Below are 18,660 nucleotides of genomic sequence, written 5' to 3'. Positions count from 1 at the left end.
GAGCCGAGGGTGGCGCTTAGGGGCACACGCGTGACTGCTGGTGCTGCCCGGCTGCCCTTGCAGCAGGGAGTGTGCGCAGCGTGAGCTGGGGTGGGTGGTGCTGGCAGGGGGGACCTGCAGTGGGTGTAAGGGGCTTGCACTGTGGCACCCGCTTGCAAAGGCACCCATGCGCCATGCACCCATGCACCATGGCATCCATGCACCATGAAACCCATGCACTGCAGCACCCATGTGCCATGACACCCGTGTACTGTGACACCCATGCACTGTAGCACCCATGTACCATGGCACCCGTGCATTGCAGCACCCATGTACCATGGCACCCATGCACTGTAGCACCCATGTACCATGGCACCCGTGCATTGCAGCACCCATGTACTATGGCACTCATGCACTGTAGCACCCATGTACCATGGCACCCATGCACTGTAGCACCCATGTACCATGGCACCCATGCACTGTAGCACCCATGTACCATGGCACCCATGCACTGTAGCACCCATGTACCATGGGACCCATGCACTGTAGCACCCATGTACTATGGCACTCATGCACCGTGGCACCTCCAGCCACCCTCCATGTCCCTTTTTGTTGCCCCATGTCTCCCCCCATTCGGGGAGGGGACAACCCCAAAGTTCCCTCCCCCCCCAAATCCAGCCCAACCGTCCTTGCTGGGGGGGTGGGGGGTGGGGGGGTGGATTCCCCCTTCCTTCCTCTCCCCCGCCCCAGGGCAGCAGGGGCTGAGCGAGGAGGAGGAGGAGGCCGGGGGCCGTGGTGGGGTGGGAGGACGGTGGGGAGGGAGCACAGAAGCGCAGGAGCGCAGGAGCAGAGCGGGAGCAGCCGGGACGGAGGACGAGGAGCTCCCAAGCCCATGCACCCCCCCCGGATCCCCACGGCGACCCCCGAGAGCGAAGAGCAGAGCAGGTTGGTTGGATCATTTCACATGCTTTATTTCAGCAGTCAAAAAAAGAAAAATAATAGATAATTAAAAAAAAAGAACAATTTCAAATTATTATACATTATACAAACACGGTACAGAGCCGGGAGATCCCCGAGCATCCACCGGGAAATGAGCCGGCAAATGGGTTGGGTTCGTGCCCCATAGGGGATGCAGAGATGGATGCGTGGGTGGATGGATGCAGTGATGGGTGGATGGATGGATGGATGGATGGATGGATGGATGGATGGGGAGAAAGCTGCTGGAAGATGAGAGCAGAGCTGGAGATCCACATGCTTAACCTGGAAAGTGCAGTTTTCCTTATTCCCTTTCAAGGCTTTGAACTGCGCTGGCTCTACTTTGCGTTTGCTCCGGGATTTGCTTGTGGGATGGGCTGGGGGTTGAATAGCACCTTTAGAAAACTCACCAGTGGAGCTGGACAGCAAAGAAAGGGGGGAAAGAATCAAACAGAGGGAAATGAAGATAAATCAAAGGTGAGTCTTTGGAGGCGGTAGCACCAGGCGGCCCCAGGCTCGGGTGTTTCGGGACCGGAATGAACGAGAATTAACCAAAAAACAGGCTAAAAATCCTGGGGGTGAGAAACCTCAATGACTCCTGAGAGACCTTGAATGGAGGGAAATGAACATCAAAGAGCAATAGAGCAACAAAACAAGGGGGAAAGTGGGAACGTTAGACGAAAAAATTAGCACCTTTGCTCTGAACCTGGCAGGAAAGTCCCGGCACAGCTGAAAAAAAAAAACCAAAAAACCAAAAACAAAAACCGAAAAACCAAACGAAGCTAAAACTACATGAAAATGACGCAAAAATACCCCCAAAATGCGACAAATCTTTAACCCCGGTGAGGTAGCCTTCCGGAAAAGGAGAGTGCGGAGCGAGGGTTCGGGTCTGTGGCGCCGGGGCAGCGTCTGCTCCCCTGCAGTGCTTGGGAATGGGTTGTTGTGGCTGCCTGAATGGGAAGAAAAGAAAGCAAAAAGAAAGGACCCAAAAACAAAAGAACCAAACCAAAGGGAAGGGGGAGAGGGGCAACCCCCAAACCCAAGCAGCGAATCAGAACCGAGGGTTGAGCATCTTCCTTGCAGCGAAAGTATGAGCAGGCTGATGAGATGCGAGAAGCAGAGAGGGTTTGGGGGGGAATGAGGGGGTGCGGGGTCCCGGTGCTCCAGATGAGGCTGGGCTGGGTGAGTTGAACCCAACGCCGGGGAGGGGAGGGGGCAAGCAAAGCGAACCCACGTCCTGGTGATTTGGTTTGAAAAGTCATTTATTTTTTATTCTTTTTTGGGGGTTTTAATGCTTTTTAGGGTGTTTTTTTTTGGTTTTTCTGGTATAGTTTTAGAGACGCTGGATAGAAACCGACACAAATTCGAGTCCATGTGAAATTTTCTCCTTTTTTTTTTGGCTGTTTTTTTTTGTTTGTTTTTATTATTATTATCATTATTATTACTCTCTCCTGTCACGTGTGGGGCATCCGGTTTACGAGAAGCAGACGGGGCCAATGTCAATGCCGAATTCCTGGTCTGGAGCACCAACGTCCATGGGAGCCAAATCGATGATGGGCAGGCGAGAGGTCTTTGTTGTCTTGTACTCGATGACTGTCTTGCCCCAGGCGCCAGTGTGACTCTGTGGGGAGCTCAGGATCAGCCCCATGCCTACCACCCATCCCCACCACCAGCACCGGGACCATCCCCGGCCCCACTCACCGTGCAGCCGTCCTCAGTGACACCGTAGGTGAAGCGGCTGTTGCCTTCAGCCCTGATCTCAATCTCGTTGGCGCCTTGGAGGAGAAGGGCCTTCTTCAGGTTGCCGGTGTCCTGGTCCATGTAGGCAACGCTGTTTTTGCAGTGGTAGGTGATGTTCTGGGAGGCCTCAGTGGCCATCAGGCGGAGGAAGGTCAGCTGAATGGCGACGTCGGCGGGGTTGGAGCCCTCACCACCGTACTCGAACTGCCAGAGGAGAGGCATTAGGCACCACGGAGCTGGTTGTCATCCCGGTTGTCCCCCCTTCATCATCCCCATGCTAACCTGGAAGCCGTCGCTCATTGTCTCGCCAAACCAGATGTGCTTCTTCTCCTTGGGGTTCTTGCTGAGGTACCAGTTCTTCTGGGCAATGGTGGCCTGGGTTGGGTAGACGCACGTCTCACCTGTCTCCATGTTACAGTAGACCTTGATGGCATCCAGGTTGCAGCCTTGGTTGGGGTCGATCCAGTATTCGCCTGTGGGGTAGAGGGAGGAGAGTGAAGGAGTGGGAAGGGAAGCAGGTGGCTACGATGGATAGAGGATGGAGGTGAAGAGCAGCCACAAGGGATAGAGGATGGAGGTGAAGAGCAGCCACAAGGGATAGAGGATGGAGGTGAAGAGCAGCCACAAGGGATAGAGGATGGAGGTGAAGAGCAGCCACAAGGGATAGAGGATGGAGGTGAAGAGCAGCCACAAGGGATAGAGGATGGAGGTGAAGAGCAGCCACAAGGGATAGAGGATGGAGGTGAAGAGCAGCCATAAGGGATAGAGGATGGAGATGAAGAGCAGCCATAAGGGATGGAGGATAGAGGTGAGGAGTAGCCACGGAGGATGCAGGTGAGGAGCAGGGGGAGGGTCAGAGGATGCAGGGGTAGGTGAGGGGTAGCTGTGAGAGATGGATGATGAAGGGATGGTGGGTGGAGGTGAGGAGCAGTCATGAGAGATGGAGGAGGGAGGTGAGGAGCAGGTAGGAGGGATCTGGGGGTGGGGCATGAAGTTGAGCAACAGCCATGAGGAACAGAGGGAGGAGGTGAGGAAGAGCCACAGGCAATGGAGTGTGAAGGGATGGAGGATGAAGGTGAGAAGCAGCCACAAGAGGTAAAGGATGGAGGTGAGAGCAGCCATGAGAGATAGGACAGAGGAATGAAGCTGAGGCTCAACCAGAGGTGATGGAAGAAGGATGGAAGTGAGGAGTAGGCAGACAGGAGAGAGGGATGGAAGCGTGAGCACCTCGGAGGGCACCAGCAGAGACACTGACCACTCTTCCAGTCGCCATGGCACATCTTGAGATCGCGGCAGGTACGGGCAGGGTTCTTGCGGGTGCCTTCAGGGCTGCGGATGTTCTCGATCTGTTGGCTCAGGCTCTTGAGGGTGGTGTCAACCTCCAGGTCCCGGTCACGCATCACGTTGGCATCATCGGCTCTGTAGTAGCGCCCACCATCATGAGCCTTCTCCTGGGGCGGCTGGGGCAGGAAGCTGAAGTCGAAGCCACCGCTGGGGGGGCCGGGAGGACCAGGGGGGCCAGGAGGGCCAGGGGGACCCTACAGGAGGAGGATAATGGTGAGCAGGAGATGAAGGCTGGCAGCTTTGGGCAGGCAGCAGCACAGGGGCCAATACATACGACAGGGCCGACGTCACCAGTGCGACCACGGGGGCCAGGGGGACCGATGGGACCGGGCAGCCCATTGAGACCGTCTTTGCCAGCAGCACCAGCAGAGCCAGGAGGACCCTGTGGGAGAAAAGGGGTGAGCATGGCCATCATCCCCACGAGGAGCCTGGAGACAGTGGGGACCTTCTCCCTGGGATGCTCCAGTGGAGACTGGAGGCTGACTCAGCTGAGGACTTACTCTTGGACCAGCAGGACCAGAAGCACCAGAAGGACCTTGTTCACCAGGAGAGCCCTGTGCAAAGCAAGGAACAAGAAGCGGTGTCGTGAGAATCTTGCCTTGGTTCCAGGACGTCCTTCAGCACCCAGGGCCACCATCACCCACCCCATAACACTTACAGGAGGACCAGGTGGGCCCTGGAGACCAGAGAAGCCTCTATGACCCTTCATGCCTCTGTCACCCGGTTCACCGGTTTCACCTTTGTCACCACGGGGACCTTGTGGACCCTGGAGGAGGAGGAAGATGTGTTGAGCAGGGTCCAGGATGTCTACTGCCCCTGTGCACACAGGGACACAGAAGCACCAAGGAGGATGGAGGTGAACACCAACGTACAGCAGGACCACGAGCACCAGCAGGACCAGGGGGGCCAGCAGGACCTTGAGGACCCTGGAACAGGAGAGAAGGGGGCAGGTTAGAGCACCGTCCACCTTGTGCTGGCAGCTCCAGCCGGGCAGGGTGGTGTTACACTGCATTCCCAGGAAGCACCAGGAACCAGCACCAGGAGCAGATCCCAGGGCCAGACCTGAGCCCGCAGTGGGTCTGCAGGGTCAGCCCTTGCTCTAGAGCCCTGGGCTGGGAGCAGGCGAGGGGGGCACAGGGCAGAGCATCACTTACGGTCTCACCGCGATCTCCGCTCTTCCCAGCAGGACCGACAGGGCCAGGGGCACCGGGGGCACCGGGAGCACCAGGGGGGCCAGCAGGGCCGGTCTCACCACGGTCACCCTGTGAGGAGGAGGATGAGGAGGAAGAAGAGGAGAGGTCAGTGTGAGCCAGCACAGCCCCATCACCCATTCCCGTGGCTGTTCACTCACCTTGGGACCAGCAGCACCATCACGACCAGGGGCACCTTCAGCACCGGGAGCACCCTACAGAGGAGCAGAGACCCCTCATGAGGGCAGCACAGGGCTACCATGGGCCTGAGTGTCACTACCTTCACGAGTGCCACGAGTTGGCAAGTCCTCAGTGAATGCAGCAAGCCCAATGCTGACGGGGGGGGGAGCGTGTCCATGCCCCCCAACACCGATGGTTGCCCACAGCCGCTCACCTCACGTCCAGCTTCACCGGGGGGCCCGGCCAGGCCAGGGGGGCCCATGGGGCCGGGAGGACCGCGCTCACCGGGAGAACCGGAGGGACCTTGCTTGCCAGGTTCACCCTGAGGAGGGGAGAGGACGGGGCCGGGGTCAGGCACTGTCAAGCATCCTCCATGGGTTGGTACCATCCCGGGGCGGTTCCAGCATCAGGGACCGCCCCCAGGTACTCACAGAGGGGCCGGGCAGCCCAGGGAAGCCTCTCTCGCCTCTCTGTCCGGGCAGACCAACGACACCGCGCTGACCAGCGATACCTTGGGGTCCGGGGGTGCCAGGAGCGCCCTGGGGAGGACAAACAGCACCTCGGGGTGTTGCAGCTGCGGGGGGCACCCTCCCGATGGAGGGCATTGCCGAGGGCTTGGTGCCCCCGTGGGATGGGTGATGCCCGCATCCCTGGCTCCGCATCAGGGGGGACTTACGATGGGTCCGTCAGCACCGGGGGAGCCCTTCTCGCCAGGGGGGCCAGGGGGGCCGGCAGGGCCAGGCTCACCGGGGCGGCCAGCGGGGCCAGTTTCACCGCGGGGTCCTTTGCCACCTTCCTTCCCGCTGGGGCCGGGGGGGCCAGGGAGGCCGATGTTCCCCTGGGCAGAGGCAGGGATGCAGAGGCGATGCCGTCAGAGCCAGCTGAAGCATGGCCAGGAGTGCCCCAGCACCAACTGTGGCACAGCAGGGATGGGTGCCCAGCACCAGCACCTTCCCGGCACCCGTTTCTCACCCCACCGGGGTACTCACAGAGGGGCCTGGGGGACCGACTCTTCCAGCAGCACCAGGAAAACCAGTAGCACCCTGGAAGGGGGAAAGATGGAGTTAGGAGGGTCCTGGTCCAGGCATCGGCTGAGCCACCAGGAGAGCAGTGCCAGGGGACACCACAGGGAGCCCTGGGGCTGGTGGCCAAGAGGGAAACGCCCATCCAGGGGGGCCTGGGGCTGATTTGGTGTTGGGGGGAATAAAAGGAAACTCCCCCCTTCCCCTCTGCTCCATCCCTCCGGGGATGAAGCCACCCCAGGTCAGTGTTGTCCCCCCATAAGGGTTTGGGGTGCAGGGAAGTGCTGAAGCTCCCCTCAGCCCCATGCGTTGGGGGGTAGAGGGAGGCACAGGGGGGGTTTAAACCCCCTCAGGGGTGTTTGGGCCTGGATCACTCTCTGAAATAGCCCCCCCACCCCCAAGACTGATACTTACAGGGGGTCCAGCGCTACCGCGAGCACCTTTGGGACCAGGAGCACCAACAGCACCCTGTGGAGGAGGAGAGGGGTGAGCTGTGCTGTGGGACTGCACCCCTATGGGGTTCGGGGTGGGGGGAGTTACTTACGGCAGGGCCAGGAGCACCAGTGGGGCCAGCGGGGCCGGGGGGACCGGCATCACCCTTGGCTCCAGCATCACCAGTTTCACCTTTAGCACCAGGCTGGCCATCGGCACCCTGTGGGGAGCAGAGAAGGGTGAGCCGGGGGGCTCAGCATCGCCCCAGTGGGGCAGGATCAGGCTCCGGGGAAGAGGGGAATGAGGACATCACTTACAGGGGGGCCAGCAAATCCAGCAGGACCTGGAGGGCCGGGCTCGCCACGGTCACCCTGCAGGGGACAGCGAGACGGAGGCGTGACACCGAGAAAGAGACGGGCACCCATGGCCACCAAGGGGTGGGCACCACGGCCGGGGCAGGGGGACACTTACGGGAGCACCACGGGCACCAGTGGGACCAGCAGGACCCGGGGGACCGGCTTCACCCTGGAAAAGGGGAGGAAAACCAAGCCAAGGATGTCAGGGCTGCGTCAAGGAGGTGGCGGCAGGGAGCAGGGCACGGCAGTCCCTATGCAGTGGCCCTACCTTGTCACCGGGAGCACCAGCGGGGCCGGGAGGGCCGATGGGACCGGTCAGACCCCGGAGACCGTCTTTGCCAGGAGCGCCATCAGCACCTTTGGGGCCGGGGTCACCCTGGTAGAGGAAGATGATGGCAGGTTAAGCACAGCAGCACCGGGGCACCCTGGACCTTCACCCTCCCTGCGGGAGGTTGGGAGCATCCCTCTCCTCCCAGGGAAGAGCTGGGCTCAGCGAGGGGCTGTCCCCAAGGAGCACGCTCTGGTGAGGACATGGGTAGCACTGAGCATCCCCCTGCAGGGTGCCCTGGCTTCGGGGAGTGCATCCAGCCCCAGTGACGGGGAAGCAGGGATGGTCAGGAGCAGGGCATGGGAGCGGGGGACAGCAGGATTTGGGGACAAAACGTACTCTGTCACCCTTGGCGCCTGGCAGGCCGGCAGCACCACGCTCTCCGGGCATACCCTGCAGACCGGGGGGCCCTTGGCTCCCGGGGGCACCAGGAGCACCAGCATCACCCTGGGATGGAGAGATAGGAAATGGGTGTTAGCGAGAGCCCGGCCTCAACACCAGCCCCAGCAAAGGGGGCCAAGCCAACCCCCCACCCCCCTTTACATCTGCACCCTGATAGCCAGGACCTCGCTCCTACCTTAGCACCATCGTTACCGGGAGCACCGTTAGCACCACGAGGACCTTGGGGACCGGGGGGGCCTTGGACACCTCGTTCTCCAGGGAATCCTCTCTCGCCCTGGAGGGGGGAGGCAGGAGAGGGGCCAAGGCCATGAGGGGCACGGTGGGTGCTGGAGGGTGCCACGACCCGGCTGGGCAGTGAGGGGGGGTTCAACCTACCCTGGCACCGGCGGGACCGGGGGCACCAGCATCTCCGGGGACACCCTGTGAGGGAGGGAGAGAGTCAGGGTCAGGTCAGGATGGGAACAGGGAACCCCGGGATGCCCCCAAGGATGGGGAGGGTCCCAGCATGGGGCTGGGGTCGCCGCTGCTCCCAGGGACCTCCAAAGGCTGCATGGCTTCAGGGGGCACTGGGGGCACCCATCAGCAGCCCCCAGCCCTGTGGTGCGGAGGGCACAGGGGCGGCCCCGCTCCAGGGCCGTGCTCAGCCGCACTCACCTGCTCCCCAGGCTTGCCAGCCTCACCGGGGGGGCCAGCAGGGCCCGGCAGGCCCTGGGGGGAAGAAGAGGAATGATGAGGCACAGGGGACAAGGAAAGGGGCAGCATCACCCCCACCCCGCCCCCGTGGATGGCCGGTGCCTGCACAAGGGGTGGGGACACCTCTCACCTGGAAGCCAGGAGCACCGGCGGGACCTTGTTCACCTCTTTCTCCAGCGGGACCCTGTGGTGGACAGGACAAGCATGAGGGGGGTGCTCGGTCAGCTCCAGTGGGCAAGGGTGGCCAAGGGCTCACTGATACTCACGGTAGGGCCAGGAGGACCTTGGGCACCAGCTTCACCGTCTTTGCCAGCAGCACCCTGTGGAAGAGGAAGAGGAGGGAGATGAGAGCATGACCCCAGTGGGACTCTGCATCCCCAGGAGCCGGGCATGGGGCTGGACGTGGCCATTGCATCCCCCGAGGGCCAGGAACAGCCTCGCTGAGCCACATCACCTCCCATCCCGGCTCACGGCCTCCCTCATCCCAGACCCATCCCGACCCCCCCGCCCGAGGGGGAAGCTCCCAGGCAAGCTCTCACTGGGCTGAGCTCTGGTGCATACGTACCACAGCGCCGGGGGGGCCGGGAGCACCCCTCTCACCGGGTTTGCCGGGCTCACCCTGGAAGGAGAAGAGCAGGAGGAGATCCATGAGGGAACCACCACGGCAAGGGGCTCGGGCAGGATGGAGGGGGACACATCCCCAGAGCCACCCCACTACCAGGTGGGGGCAGTGGGATCCGTCATGGACCAGAGCTCCTGCATCCATGGGGATGCATCACCTCCCGCAGCTCCCACTCACTCACCGCAGCACCTTTGGGACCAGGGAAACCCATCACACCGGCTTGACCTCTGGCTCCAGGGGGGCCGGGGGGACCGGGGCGCCCATCTTGACCAGCGGGACCCTGTTATGGGGGGAGTGAGCGAGCCCCCTGTTAGCAGAGTCCAGGGTGAGCCAAGGCAGGAGGGGGGCACAGGGGGAACAACTTACGGGGGGTCCAGTCTTGCCATCGGGACCGGGGCTCCCAGGGCTTCCAGTCAGACCCTGCAGGACAGCGCGAGGTGCATGAGGAGCTCGGGAATCCCAAGGGATGCTTCCGCGGATGTGAGCATCCCGGAAAGTGGCTTCCCTGAGGGCACGGAGAGCACAGAGCCCTGTGCCCGCCCAGCGGCACTCACCTTGGCACCGGGCAGGCCGGGCTCCCCAGGGCGTCCAGCTTCACCGGGAGATCCTTTGGGGCCAACGGGGCCGGGGGAGCCGCGCTCGCCGGGGGGACCCTGGGGACGGGTGGGAGAGGGGACAGAGTTACCCCATCAGGGGTGGCAGCGGCATTAGGCCACCGCGTGGGGATGGGTGGGAGATGCCCGGTGTCCCCACTGAGGACGTTCTCACCCAGACAGGAGGGAGATGTGGGCGCCTACCTTGGGGCCAGCGATGCCATCACCACCAGGGAAACCACGGCTGCCGGGAGCACCCTGCGAGGGACACAGAGGGGTCAGTGTGGAGACAGGGCTTGACCTCGGGGGTGCAGGGGAGGGGTGCAGGGGTGTGGGATCTGGTGTCCTGTGTTGGAGGAGGCTGGGGATGGCCCCACGCGTGTGTCTGTCCCCAAGCACCGACAAGGCTCAGCTGCTGGACATCAGGAGATGGGAGGAGGACGGGGACAGGGACCTGGTGGGGATGGAACAGGGCTGCTCCTACTCACACGTTCACCAGCGGGTCCGGGAAGCCCAGCAGGGCCGGGCTCACCACGAGCTCCTCTCTTGCCTTCCTCTCCGGCTGGGCCAGGGGGACCTTGGACACCAGCTGGGCCCTGGGGAAGAAGGGGAAGAGATGAGCACCGAGTGCAGGGAGCCAGGAGGGGCTGAAACCCCCAGGGGATGGGGGGGGTCACTTACGGGTTCGCCTTTGGCACCAGTGTCTCCCTTGCTGCCTGGAGCACCAGGTTCACCCTGGAGGAGGAGAAGAGGGAAAAGCCATTGAATGCCAGATGGAAGAGCAAAGGGAGCCCTGAGCCACATCCTGCTCTGCATCTGTGTGCCCCAGTGCCATCCCGCACCGGAGCATCCTGCACTGGAGCAGGGAGCAGCCCACGGCAGGGGGCGCAGGGGGGTGTTCGGGGGTACTCACGCTGTTGCCCTTGGGGCCGGGGGCACCGCTGGGACCCTGGGGTCCAGAGGGGCCGCGCGCACCAGGGAAGCCGGGAGCGCCCGCAATGCCCGGAGCGCCCTGGAAGAAGCGGATGGGGGTGAGGGAGCAGCTCAGCCCCTCAGCCCGGGGCCGGGGCACGGGGGATGCACACTCACGGTTGCGCCCTTGGCACCAGGTTGGCCGTCAGCACCGGGGTTGCCCTGCGGAGAGGAGGAGGAGGAGGAAGAAGGGGATGGTTACCCTGGGGTTGGCAGCCACGAGGCAAAGGACAGGGAGCTGTTGGATGTGACTCACAGCAGGACCAGCAGCGCCAGCAGGGCCGGGGGGACCGGGCTCACCACGAACACCCTGGGGACCTTCACTGCCACGAGCACCCTGGGGTCCGGTTTCACCCTGGGGAGGAAGAGGAGGGAGGAAGAAGCATGAGCACAAGGGCGGCCATGAGACCCTGACACGGCTGAGCTCCCCCTCATCATCTCCTTTCTAATGGAGGCGAAGCCAGGAGAGGTGTCCATGGGGCTTGGCTGGGGACATCTCCATCCAGTGACCCAGGCAGCCCACAGCACTTTGGGCTTTCTTGGTTTGGGGCCGCATGAGGAGCTCATGTGGTGCTTCATCCTTCTCCCCATCCCTCCGCTCCCAGTTTCCACCAGTTCTTCCCAGCCCAGGAGATGCCACTTGGGAGGAGACGCTCAGGCAGGTCCTACCTTAGCACCAGCAGCACCGGGGAAGCCAGGGGGACCAGCGGGGCCAGTTGGACCCTAGACAGGAGAGAGGGCAGGAGTCAGAGCAGGGATTCCACCTCCACAGCTGCTTTTCCAGGCAGGAGAGGTCTGGCTCTGGCCACGGCAGAGCTGGATCGGGATCTCCCTCTGGAGCAGCCAGAGCCACTTCCGCTGCTGGGCTCGGGGGGTACTTACGGGAGGACCGGCAGCACCGGGAGCACCATCGTTACCACGAGCACCCTGCGGCAGAGGAGGCCCCGTTAGCGATGCCCAGTGGTGGAAGCGGTGCCCACGGCCCCCCCATCCATGGGGGGCGGCTCAGCCCAGCCCCGGGATACTCACAGCAGGGCCAGAGGGACCGGGACGGCCTCTCTCACCGGGAAGACCACGAGGACCCTGCAGAGGGGAGAGGACAAGGTTGGGGACCGGGGGAGATGCTTTCCCCTTCCCAGGCCTCCTCCCACCCCTGCATCTCCTGGTCCTGCCTGCAGGGTTAAACCCCCTCCCACCCCTTCCCTGGAGAAGCATCCCTGTGGATGAGCTGGATCCTCACCACATCTTGCCCTCAGTCCCCACGGTCCCCAGCACTCACCATCTGCCCAGGGGCTCCGTTCTCTCCTGGGCTGCCTGGCTCACCCTAGGAGGAAGGACAACACTGAAGGACCTGCTCCAGAGGGAGGGAGCAGCAATGGCTTTGTACCGAGACAAGGGTGATGCTGCCGCCGCTCCTTACCTTGGGGCCAGCAGGCCCAGGCTCACCCTTAGCACCATCCAGACCACTGAAGCCCTGAGCAGCAGGAGAGAGAAGAGTGGGGGGGGGTCAGGAGGGGCACCCCAGTGAGGTCGGGCTCCCCCCCCCCAAACCCTGCAAACATGGCAGAGAGGAAGGACTCACTCTGTGACCCTTCATGCCCGGCAGACCAGCAGTTCCTGGGAGACCACGTGCGCCCTAGAGGAAAGGGGACCCCGTGATGGAGGTGCCTAGGGTGGGGTGTCCCGCACCCTGCGACCCGTGCCCGCAGGGGGAACAGGCAGCTGGGGTCACATCCTTGCACCTCGCCACGGTGGGGTGTCCCCATGGGGAGGGCGTCTCACCTGGGGGCCAGGGGGGCCACGCTCTCCGGGGCGGCCAGGCTTCCCAGCTTCACCCTAAGGACAAGGACACTGGGTTGGTGGCACATCCCCTGCCCGCTTGAGGGGGGCTGGAGGGGTCACCAGGCCCAAACGGGGTGGGGAACACCATCCACAGGCCACTTACATCATCTCCGTTCTTGCCAGGGGGGCCAGCGGGACCACGGGGACCCATGGGACCCTAGGAGAGACATGGGGCAGTGGTGAGGGTGCTGTGTTTGATGGCTGGCCCCTGTCACCCTGCCCCATTCCCAAGGCTGTGATGCCCTGGAGCAGGGACAGCATGGCCATGGCCAGGGCTGGGAATAGGAAGCCTCATCCCCATCCCTGCAGGGTGAGGCTGGAGGAGGAGGTGGCAGGACAGTGACTCACAGAAGCACCGGGCTCTCCAGGTTCACCGGGGGGACCTTGGAAACCTTGAGGACCCTGCAGGGCAGTGGGAGAAAAAGGGGGGGAAAGGAAAAATGGGTTAGAAAATGAGAAGATTGGGCCTGAAGACCCCAGTGGCAATGGCACCGTGGGGGTGTGTGTGTGTGTGTGTGTGGCTGTCCCTGCAGCACGTCCCCACGTTTCCATAGCCATTGGGAATGGTCAGATGCCCTGTCCCTCCCCTGTCCCATCCCATCCCACCCAAAGGAGCCCCTGGGGCTGTTCATCCCCAAAACAAGAGGGCAGGATGAGGAGGAGGAAAAGGAAGATACTCACAGGAGCACCAGGAGGGCCGGGGAGACCGCGGGGGCCAGCGGGACCCTGGGAAGGAGAATGAGAAGTGGTGCTAAGTGGCTGTGTGTCACCTTGGCCCCATCCCTGTCCCCATTGCCACCCTGTTGCTGTCTCCACTGAACCCCATCACCACCCCACCACCATCCCGTCCCCATCCCTCTCACCACCCCTATCCCTGTTCCCATTGCCATCCCATCCTATTCTCATTGCCACCCCATCACCACCCCACCCCTGTCCCCATCACCACACCCATCCCTGTTCCATTGCCACTCTATTGCTGTCCCTATTGAACCCCATCACCCCCCACCATCCCATCCCTGTCCTCATCACAACCCCTATCCCTGTTCCCATTGTCATCCCATCCCTATCCTCACTGCCACCCATCCTTGCCCCCATCACTGCTCATTCCTTGTCCCCCTTACATCCATTCTGTATCCCCATTACCATCCCATTCCTGTCCCCATTGCCACACACCCCATTACCATCCATCCCTGTTCCCAACCCTGTACCCACCATCAGCCATCCCAGTCCCCATCACCACTCCAGTGAACCCCATCCCTGTCCCTGTTGCCACCCCATTCCTGTTCCCATTGCCACCCCATCCCTGTCCCCATCACCAGCCATTCCCTGTTCCCATTGCAATCCCATCCCTATCCCTGTTGTCAACCCATCACCACCCCATCCTTGTCCCCTCACCAACTGTATCCTGTTGCCACTGCCACCCCATCCCTGTCCCCATCTCTGTCCCCATCCCTGTCCCCATCACCTCCAGGACCAACATCCCTCCCCATGCCTCCCACTTCCCACCACTCAGTATCCTCAGCACCACCAGCACCAGCAGCGCTTGAGGCACTTCACCCTTTCCACAGCCCCCTTATGCCCCCCCCTGGCACCTCCGAGTGCTCACCATGGGGCCGGGCACAGCCATGCCTCCGGCTTTCTCGTCGTAGCCATAAGACATTTGAGGAGCGAAGTTCTGCAGGCGGGAGGGGGGAGATGAGCAGGGCACAGGCACCCCCCTCGAGGGCTTCCCCCCAGGGGGACACCCCCATACTCACTCCGCCGAGGCCTGGAGGGCCGGGGGGGCCGGGGGGCCCCGGGAGGCCGGGCTGTCCGGGGATGCCATCTCTGCCAGGGGGGCCGGGGAGTCCCTGTGCAGGGGGGGAGAGAAGAGGAGGGTGAGACCAGCAGGACCGGGGTGCCGGTGGCGTGGGGGGGGTCTGTGGGGTGATACCCACCCTGTCTCCTTTGGGGCCAGTGTCTCCCTTAGGACCCTGGTGAGGAGAGATGAAGCCTTGGTTAGCAAAGGGGCTCACAAACAACCGGGGGTGTCGCGGGGTTTGGGGGGGGACAAGGAGCCCTTACCTCTACTCCAGCACTTTCTGGGTAGACATGGGAGGCTGTGGGAGAAAGGAGGGGGGTTTGGAGGATCCCGCTGTGACCCCCTCGCAGCCCAGACACCACGGGGATGGGCGCTGAGCCGTGGGGACCGCGCCGCCGGGGGTGGGGGTGGGGACGGGACGGGGACGGGACGGGACGGGGCAGTACCGTCGGTGTCGGGACAGATGGGGCAGCATTCTCCGAAGGGGATCTCAGCGTTGGGGCAGTCGGAGGTGTCCTCACAGATCACCTCATCGCAGAGGATGTTGCCGCTGTCGCAGACGCAAATCTGGCAGGGTTCTGGTTTCCACACATCCTTGTCGTTGTATGTTAGACCATCCTGTATGCAGCTTCCAGTTTGGACTGCGGAGAGCAGGGGGAGATGTGAGGGAGGGGGGCCCGGCCCCACACACAGCTCTGCTCTTCCTCGCCCTCCCCTCCATCCCCCTCGCCTCGCTCCTGCAGCTTCTCTCCCTTCATCTGGTTCTCATCATCCCATCGCGGTGACACAGGAAAAGCACCACAATAAACTCTTCCCACATACGCTGGAATTTAAACAAACCCTTCCAGCCAGCTCCAGCTTCCTTACCCCGCCAAGGCAAATACCCCCACGGCGGGCAGGGGGTCAGCGCTGGGGTCCCCTTGTCCACGGGGGACAGGGATGGGATGGGAACGGGACGGGATGAGAGGGATCGAGTGGGTTGGCCACAGTGTCTGGGCTGAAATCAGATCCAGGCGGCTGCGGGATAGGGCTGGATCAGGCCGGATGGGTTGGGGAAGAAGAGTGGAGACTGGAAGCAGGCGTGGGGCAGCGAGCCAGAGACATAGGGCTGCCCCATGGCGGAGAAGGGGCCTGGAGATGGGGGGGGGTGGTGGCCCTGCCAGTGGGCCCCGGCTTGGTGAGAGCAAAAGGAGGCGAAAATCAAATGGAACTGCAAAACACCCATTGCAAAAGGCAAAGGGAAAGGCGGCTCTTGCAAAGAGGCGAAAGGGAAGAGGCTGAACACCCGCTGCAAGAGGCCAAAGGCAGGAGGGGAACTGCGGAACGGCCACCGCAAATGGTAGAACGGCCATTGGAAACTGTGACTGGTAACTGCAGACCGCAGAATGACCACTGCAGACCGCAGAACGGCCACTGGAACCTGCAGAATGGCCACTGGAAGCTGTAAATGGTAACTGGAAACTGTAAATGGTAACTGCAAACTGCAGAACGGCCACTGCAAACGGCAGAACGGACATTGGAAACTGTAAACGGTAACTGCAAACTGCAGAATGACCACTGCAGACTGCAGAACGGCCACTGGAGCCTGCAGAATGGCCACTGGAAACTAAATGGTAACGGCAAACTGCAGAATGACCACTGCAGACTGCAGAACGGCCACTGGAGCCTGCAGAATGGCCACTGGAAGCTGTAAATGGTAACTGCAGACTTCAGAATGGCCATTGGAAACTGTAAACGGTAACTGCAAACTGCAGAATGACCACTGCAAATGGCAGAACGGACATTGGAAACTGAATGGTAACTGCAATCTGCAGAATGACTACTGCAGACTGCAGAAAGGCCACTGGAACCTGCAGAATGGCCACTGGAAACTAAATGGTAACGGCAAACTGCAGAACGGCCACAGCAAACGGCAGAACGGCCACTGGAACCTGCAGAATGGCCACTGGAGCCTGCAGAATGGCCACTGGAACCTGCAGAATGGCCACTGGAAGCTGTAAATGGTAACTGCAAACTGCAGAATGGCCACTGCAAACGGCAGAACGGCCACTGGAAACTGCAGAATGGCCATCGGAAACCGTAAATGGTAACTGAAAACCGCAGAATGACCACTGCAAAGTGCAAATGGCCACTGGAAACTGCAAACGGCCACTGCAAACTGCAGAGTGGCCAATGCAAATGGCAACTGGAAACTGCAAACAGCCATTGGAAACTGCAGACCAGCAACTGCAAACTGCAGAGCGGCCACTGCAAACTGCAGCCCGCAGATGTTCAAGTGCAAAATGTCCCAAAAAAGTAAAAAAAAATCAAATAAAAATAAAAATAAAGAAGGCACAAAATCCCCCCGCGAGGCCGAGCTGGGTCGGACCCGCGGATGCTCCCGGCCCGGCTCCGTCCCTGTGCCCCGTGCCCACAGTGCAGGGGCAGCCGCGGTGGGGCGCAGCGGGGCAGCCCGGTCCCGCCGGGCCAGCCCGGGACGTTTCGCGTATGAATCATCCAGGACTTGTCTAATTCTTTCCTGATGGGTTTTGCAGCTCCCGGGGCCGGGCCCACCCCCAGCTCCCCCCCGCTCCCCCCCTCGCCTCTTCCCCCCTAGCTCCCGCGCTCTTTCCCCCCTTTCCCTCCCTGCTCCTCCTCCTCCTCCCCAGCTCCCTCCTTCCCTCCGGCTCCTCTCCACCCTTCCCTCCCGCCCCGCTCTTGGCAGGGCGCCTCGGCTCCCAGCGCCGGCTCAGGCACCCCCCGAACCCCTTCACCCCCGACTCCTCCCGATCCTCCTTCTCCTCTCGCCTTTCCCCCGCTCCCCGGTTTGGGGTGGGTTTTCTGCTCCGGATGCCAACCACCCCTTGACCCGTCCCCAGGCCGTGGCAGCCGGACCAAGCGTCGACGATGCCACCCAACCTCATCCCACCACCACCTCACATCCCAGCGGCGCTGAGGACCGTCACGGATGCCGAACTACTTACTGTCTTCTTCTCCTTGCCCGCGGGTGAGTAGTACAGTCGCTGCTATCAACAGCAGTAACCGAGAATCCACAAAGCTGAACATGTCTAAATATTAGACATGTAGACTCTTTGGGGTCTCTTTTGTTCTTAGGTTGGGGTCATACGGGGCCGATCCAACTCTGGAGCTCCAAATCCAGACCCCAGCAGAAACTTCCTACTGCCCTTGCCCACTCCTTCGCCTCCCCTTATATACGATGCGCCGGCGGGGAGAGGTGGGACCCATCGCAACCAGGGAATTTTGGACAGCCCCTCGGCCAATCAGCGGCACCCAGCGAGTCGGGGGGCACCCCTCAGCCCTCCCCCCCCCCCCAGTCTGTCTGTCCATCCATCCATCCTTGCACACGCATGCACAACCATGCACAAGCATGATTGTGGGGTGGGTGGGAAGGGGGTGCTAGGATGGGTTTAGGGGGGGTTCCCCATCCTGAGGTGTTGGGGGACTGGATGTGGCCGAGTAGGGGGGGGATAGGCAATGTGACCTGTGGCACCTGGGGGACCTCAGTACCGTGCAACACTGGGGGCTCAGGGGACTGCAAACTCCCCCCACCCCGGGGCTCCCCATCATTCACAAGCACCCTCATACCCCAGCATAGTGCAAAGGCCAAGGACATGAGCACCAGGACCCTGGAGTACCTCTTGGGCCACAATCCCCATGTGGGACCCCCAACCTTCAGACACCCCAAAACACCCCCAAAGGAACACTCTTTTTCAGTCTCTTGTCTCTTTCTATTCCACCTTTTCCCCTTTCTCGCCCCCAGCCCTCTCCCTCCTCTCCATCCCTCTCCCCTCTCCCCCCTCCTGGCACACTTCCACAGCCGTTTCCACATTTGAAGGAGCCACGTTGGTTGGAAAAAGCAAAAGCTCCTTGACAATAATCCACAATCGACCATGCAATTTGAGAGGCTGTAATTACACGCCAAAAAATATACGTATTTACCAGGGCTGGGGCATGGGGGGAGAGGAAGGAGCCCTGCAAAGGGGATGTGGCACCTGGGCAATGGGGGGGCACCCACAGAAGGGGTGATTTTTAGGGGAATAAAGCGGGAAATGGGGCTGGGGTCTTGTTGAGTGTGGGAGCAAAGAGGTGGGTCTGGCTCTTGCACCTCTGTTTGCCCCCCCAGCACTGTGATGTACAGGGCACTGGGAGCACTGGGCTCAACACAGAGGGGAAACCCCTTCCAAGCAGG

General features: G+C 61.8%; 1 protein-coding gene across 1 annotated transcript; it reads right to left on the bottom strand.

Annotated features, from left to right (window-relative positions):
* Window positions 1-931: 931 nt before the first annotated feature.
* COL1A1 (collagen type I alpha 1 chain) lies at window positions 932-17,620 on the bottom strand. Its single transcript, XM_061347831.1, has 52 exons — window positions 17,435-17,620; window positions 14,918-15,112; window positions 14,735-14,769; window positions 14,608-14,643; window positions 14,428-14,520; window positions 14,277-14,345; window positions 13,352-13,396; window positions 13,019-13,072; window positions 12,774-12,827; window positions 12,611-12,664; window positions 12,411-12,464; window positions 12,249-12,302; window positions 12,108-12,152; window positions 11,858-11,911; window positions 11,711-11,755; window positions 11,498-11,551; window positions 11,085-11,183; window positions 10,946-10,990; window positions 10,770-10,868; window positions 10,538-10,591; window positions 10,345-10,452; window positions 10,061-10,114; window positions 9,818-9,916; window positions 9,630-9,683; window positions 9,445-9,543; window positions 9,207-9,260; window positions 8,908-8,961; window positions 8,772-8,825; window positions 8,603-8,656; window positions 8,324-8,368; window positions 8,124-8,222; window positions 7,886-7,993; window positions 7,487-7,594; window positions 7,334-7,387; window positions 7,180-7,233; window positions 6,975-7,082; window positions 6,845-6,898; window positions 6,398-6,451; window positions 6,085-6,246; window positions 5,840-5,947; window positions 5,623-5,730; window positions 5,390-5,443; window positions 5,193-5,300; window positions 4,911-4,964; window positions 4,697-4,804; window positions 4,539-4,592; window positions 4,313-4,420; window positions 3,950-4,232; window positions 2,977-3,167; window positions 2,656-2,898; window positions 1,714-2,575; window positions 932-1,683 (listed from the first exon to the last, which is right to left on the bottom strand). The coding sequence occupies exons 1-51, from the start codon at window positions 17,514-17,516 to the stop codon at window positions 2,429-2,431; spliced, it is 4,362 nt and encodes a 1,453-aa protein (XP_061203815.1). The 5' UTR covers window positions 17,517-17,620; the 3' UTR covers window positions 932-1,683; window positions 1,714-2,428.
* Between the last annotated feature and the right edge of the window lie 1,040 nt (window positions 17,621-18,660).

Source organism: Neopsephotus bourkii, unplaced genomic scaffold (assembly GCF_033783945.1).
Source record: "Neopsephotus bourkii isolate Nb327-2 ecotype Australia unplaced genomic scaffold, CSIRO-AGI_Nbou_v1 NB_329, whole genome shotgun sequence".
NCBI lineage: Eukaryota > Metazoa > Chordata > Aves > Psittaciformes > Psittacidae > Neopsephotus > Neopsephotus bourkii.
Note: the sequence above shows the minus strand (reverse complement) of the source record. Positions and strands in the feature narration are given on the sequence as shown.

Bases quoted from the DNA above. Each gene is read 5' to 3' on its own strand.
- COL1A1 (XM_061347831.1), bottom strand. From the start codon at position 17,516: ATGTTCAGCTTTGTGGATTCTCGGTTACTGCTGTTGATAGCAGCGACT. The intron at 9,261-9,444 runs GTGAGTGAGTGG...TTCTCCTTCCAG, and splicing joins CTGGTCCCAAAGGTGCTGCG to GGTGAGCCCGGCAAACCCGG. The intron at 7,388-7,486 runs GTAGGGCCACTG...CCCCTTTTCCAG, and splicing joins CTGGTGCTCCCGGTGACAAG to GGTGAAGCCGGTCCCCCGGG.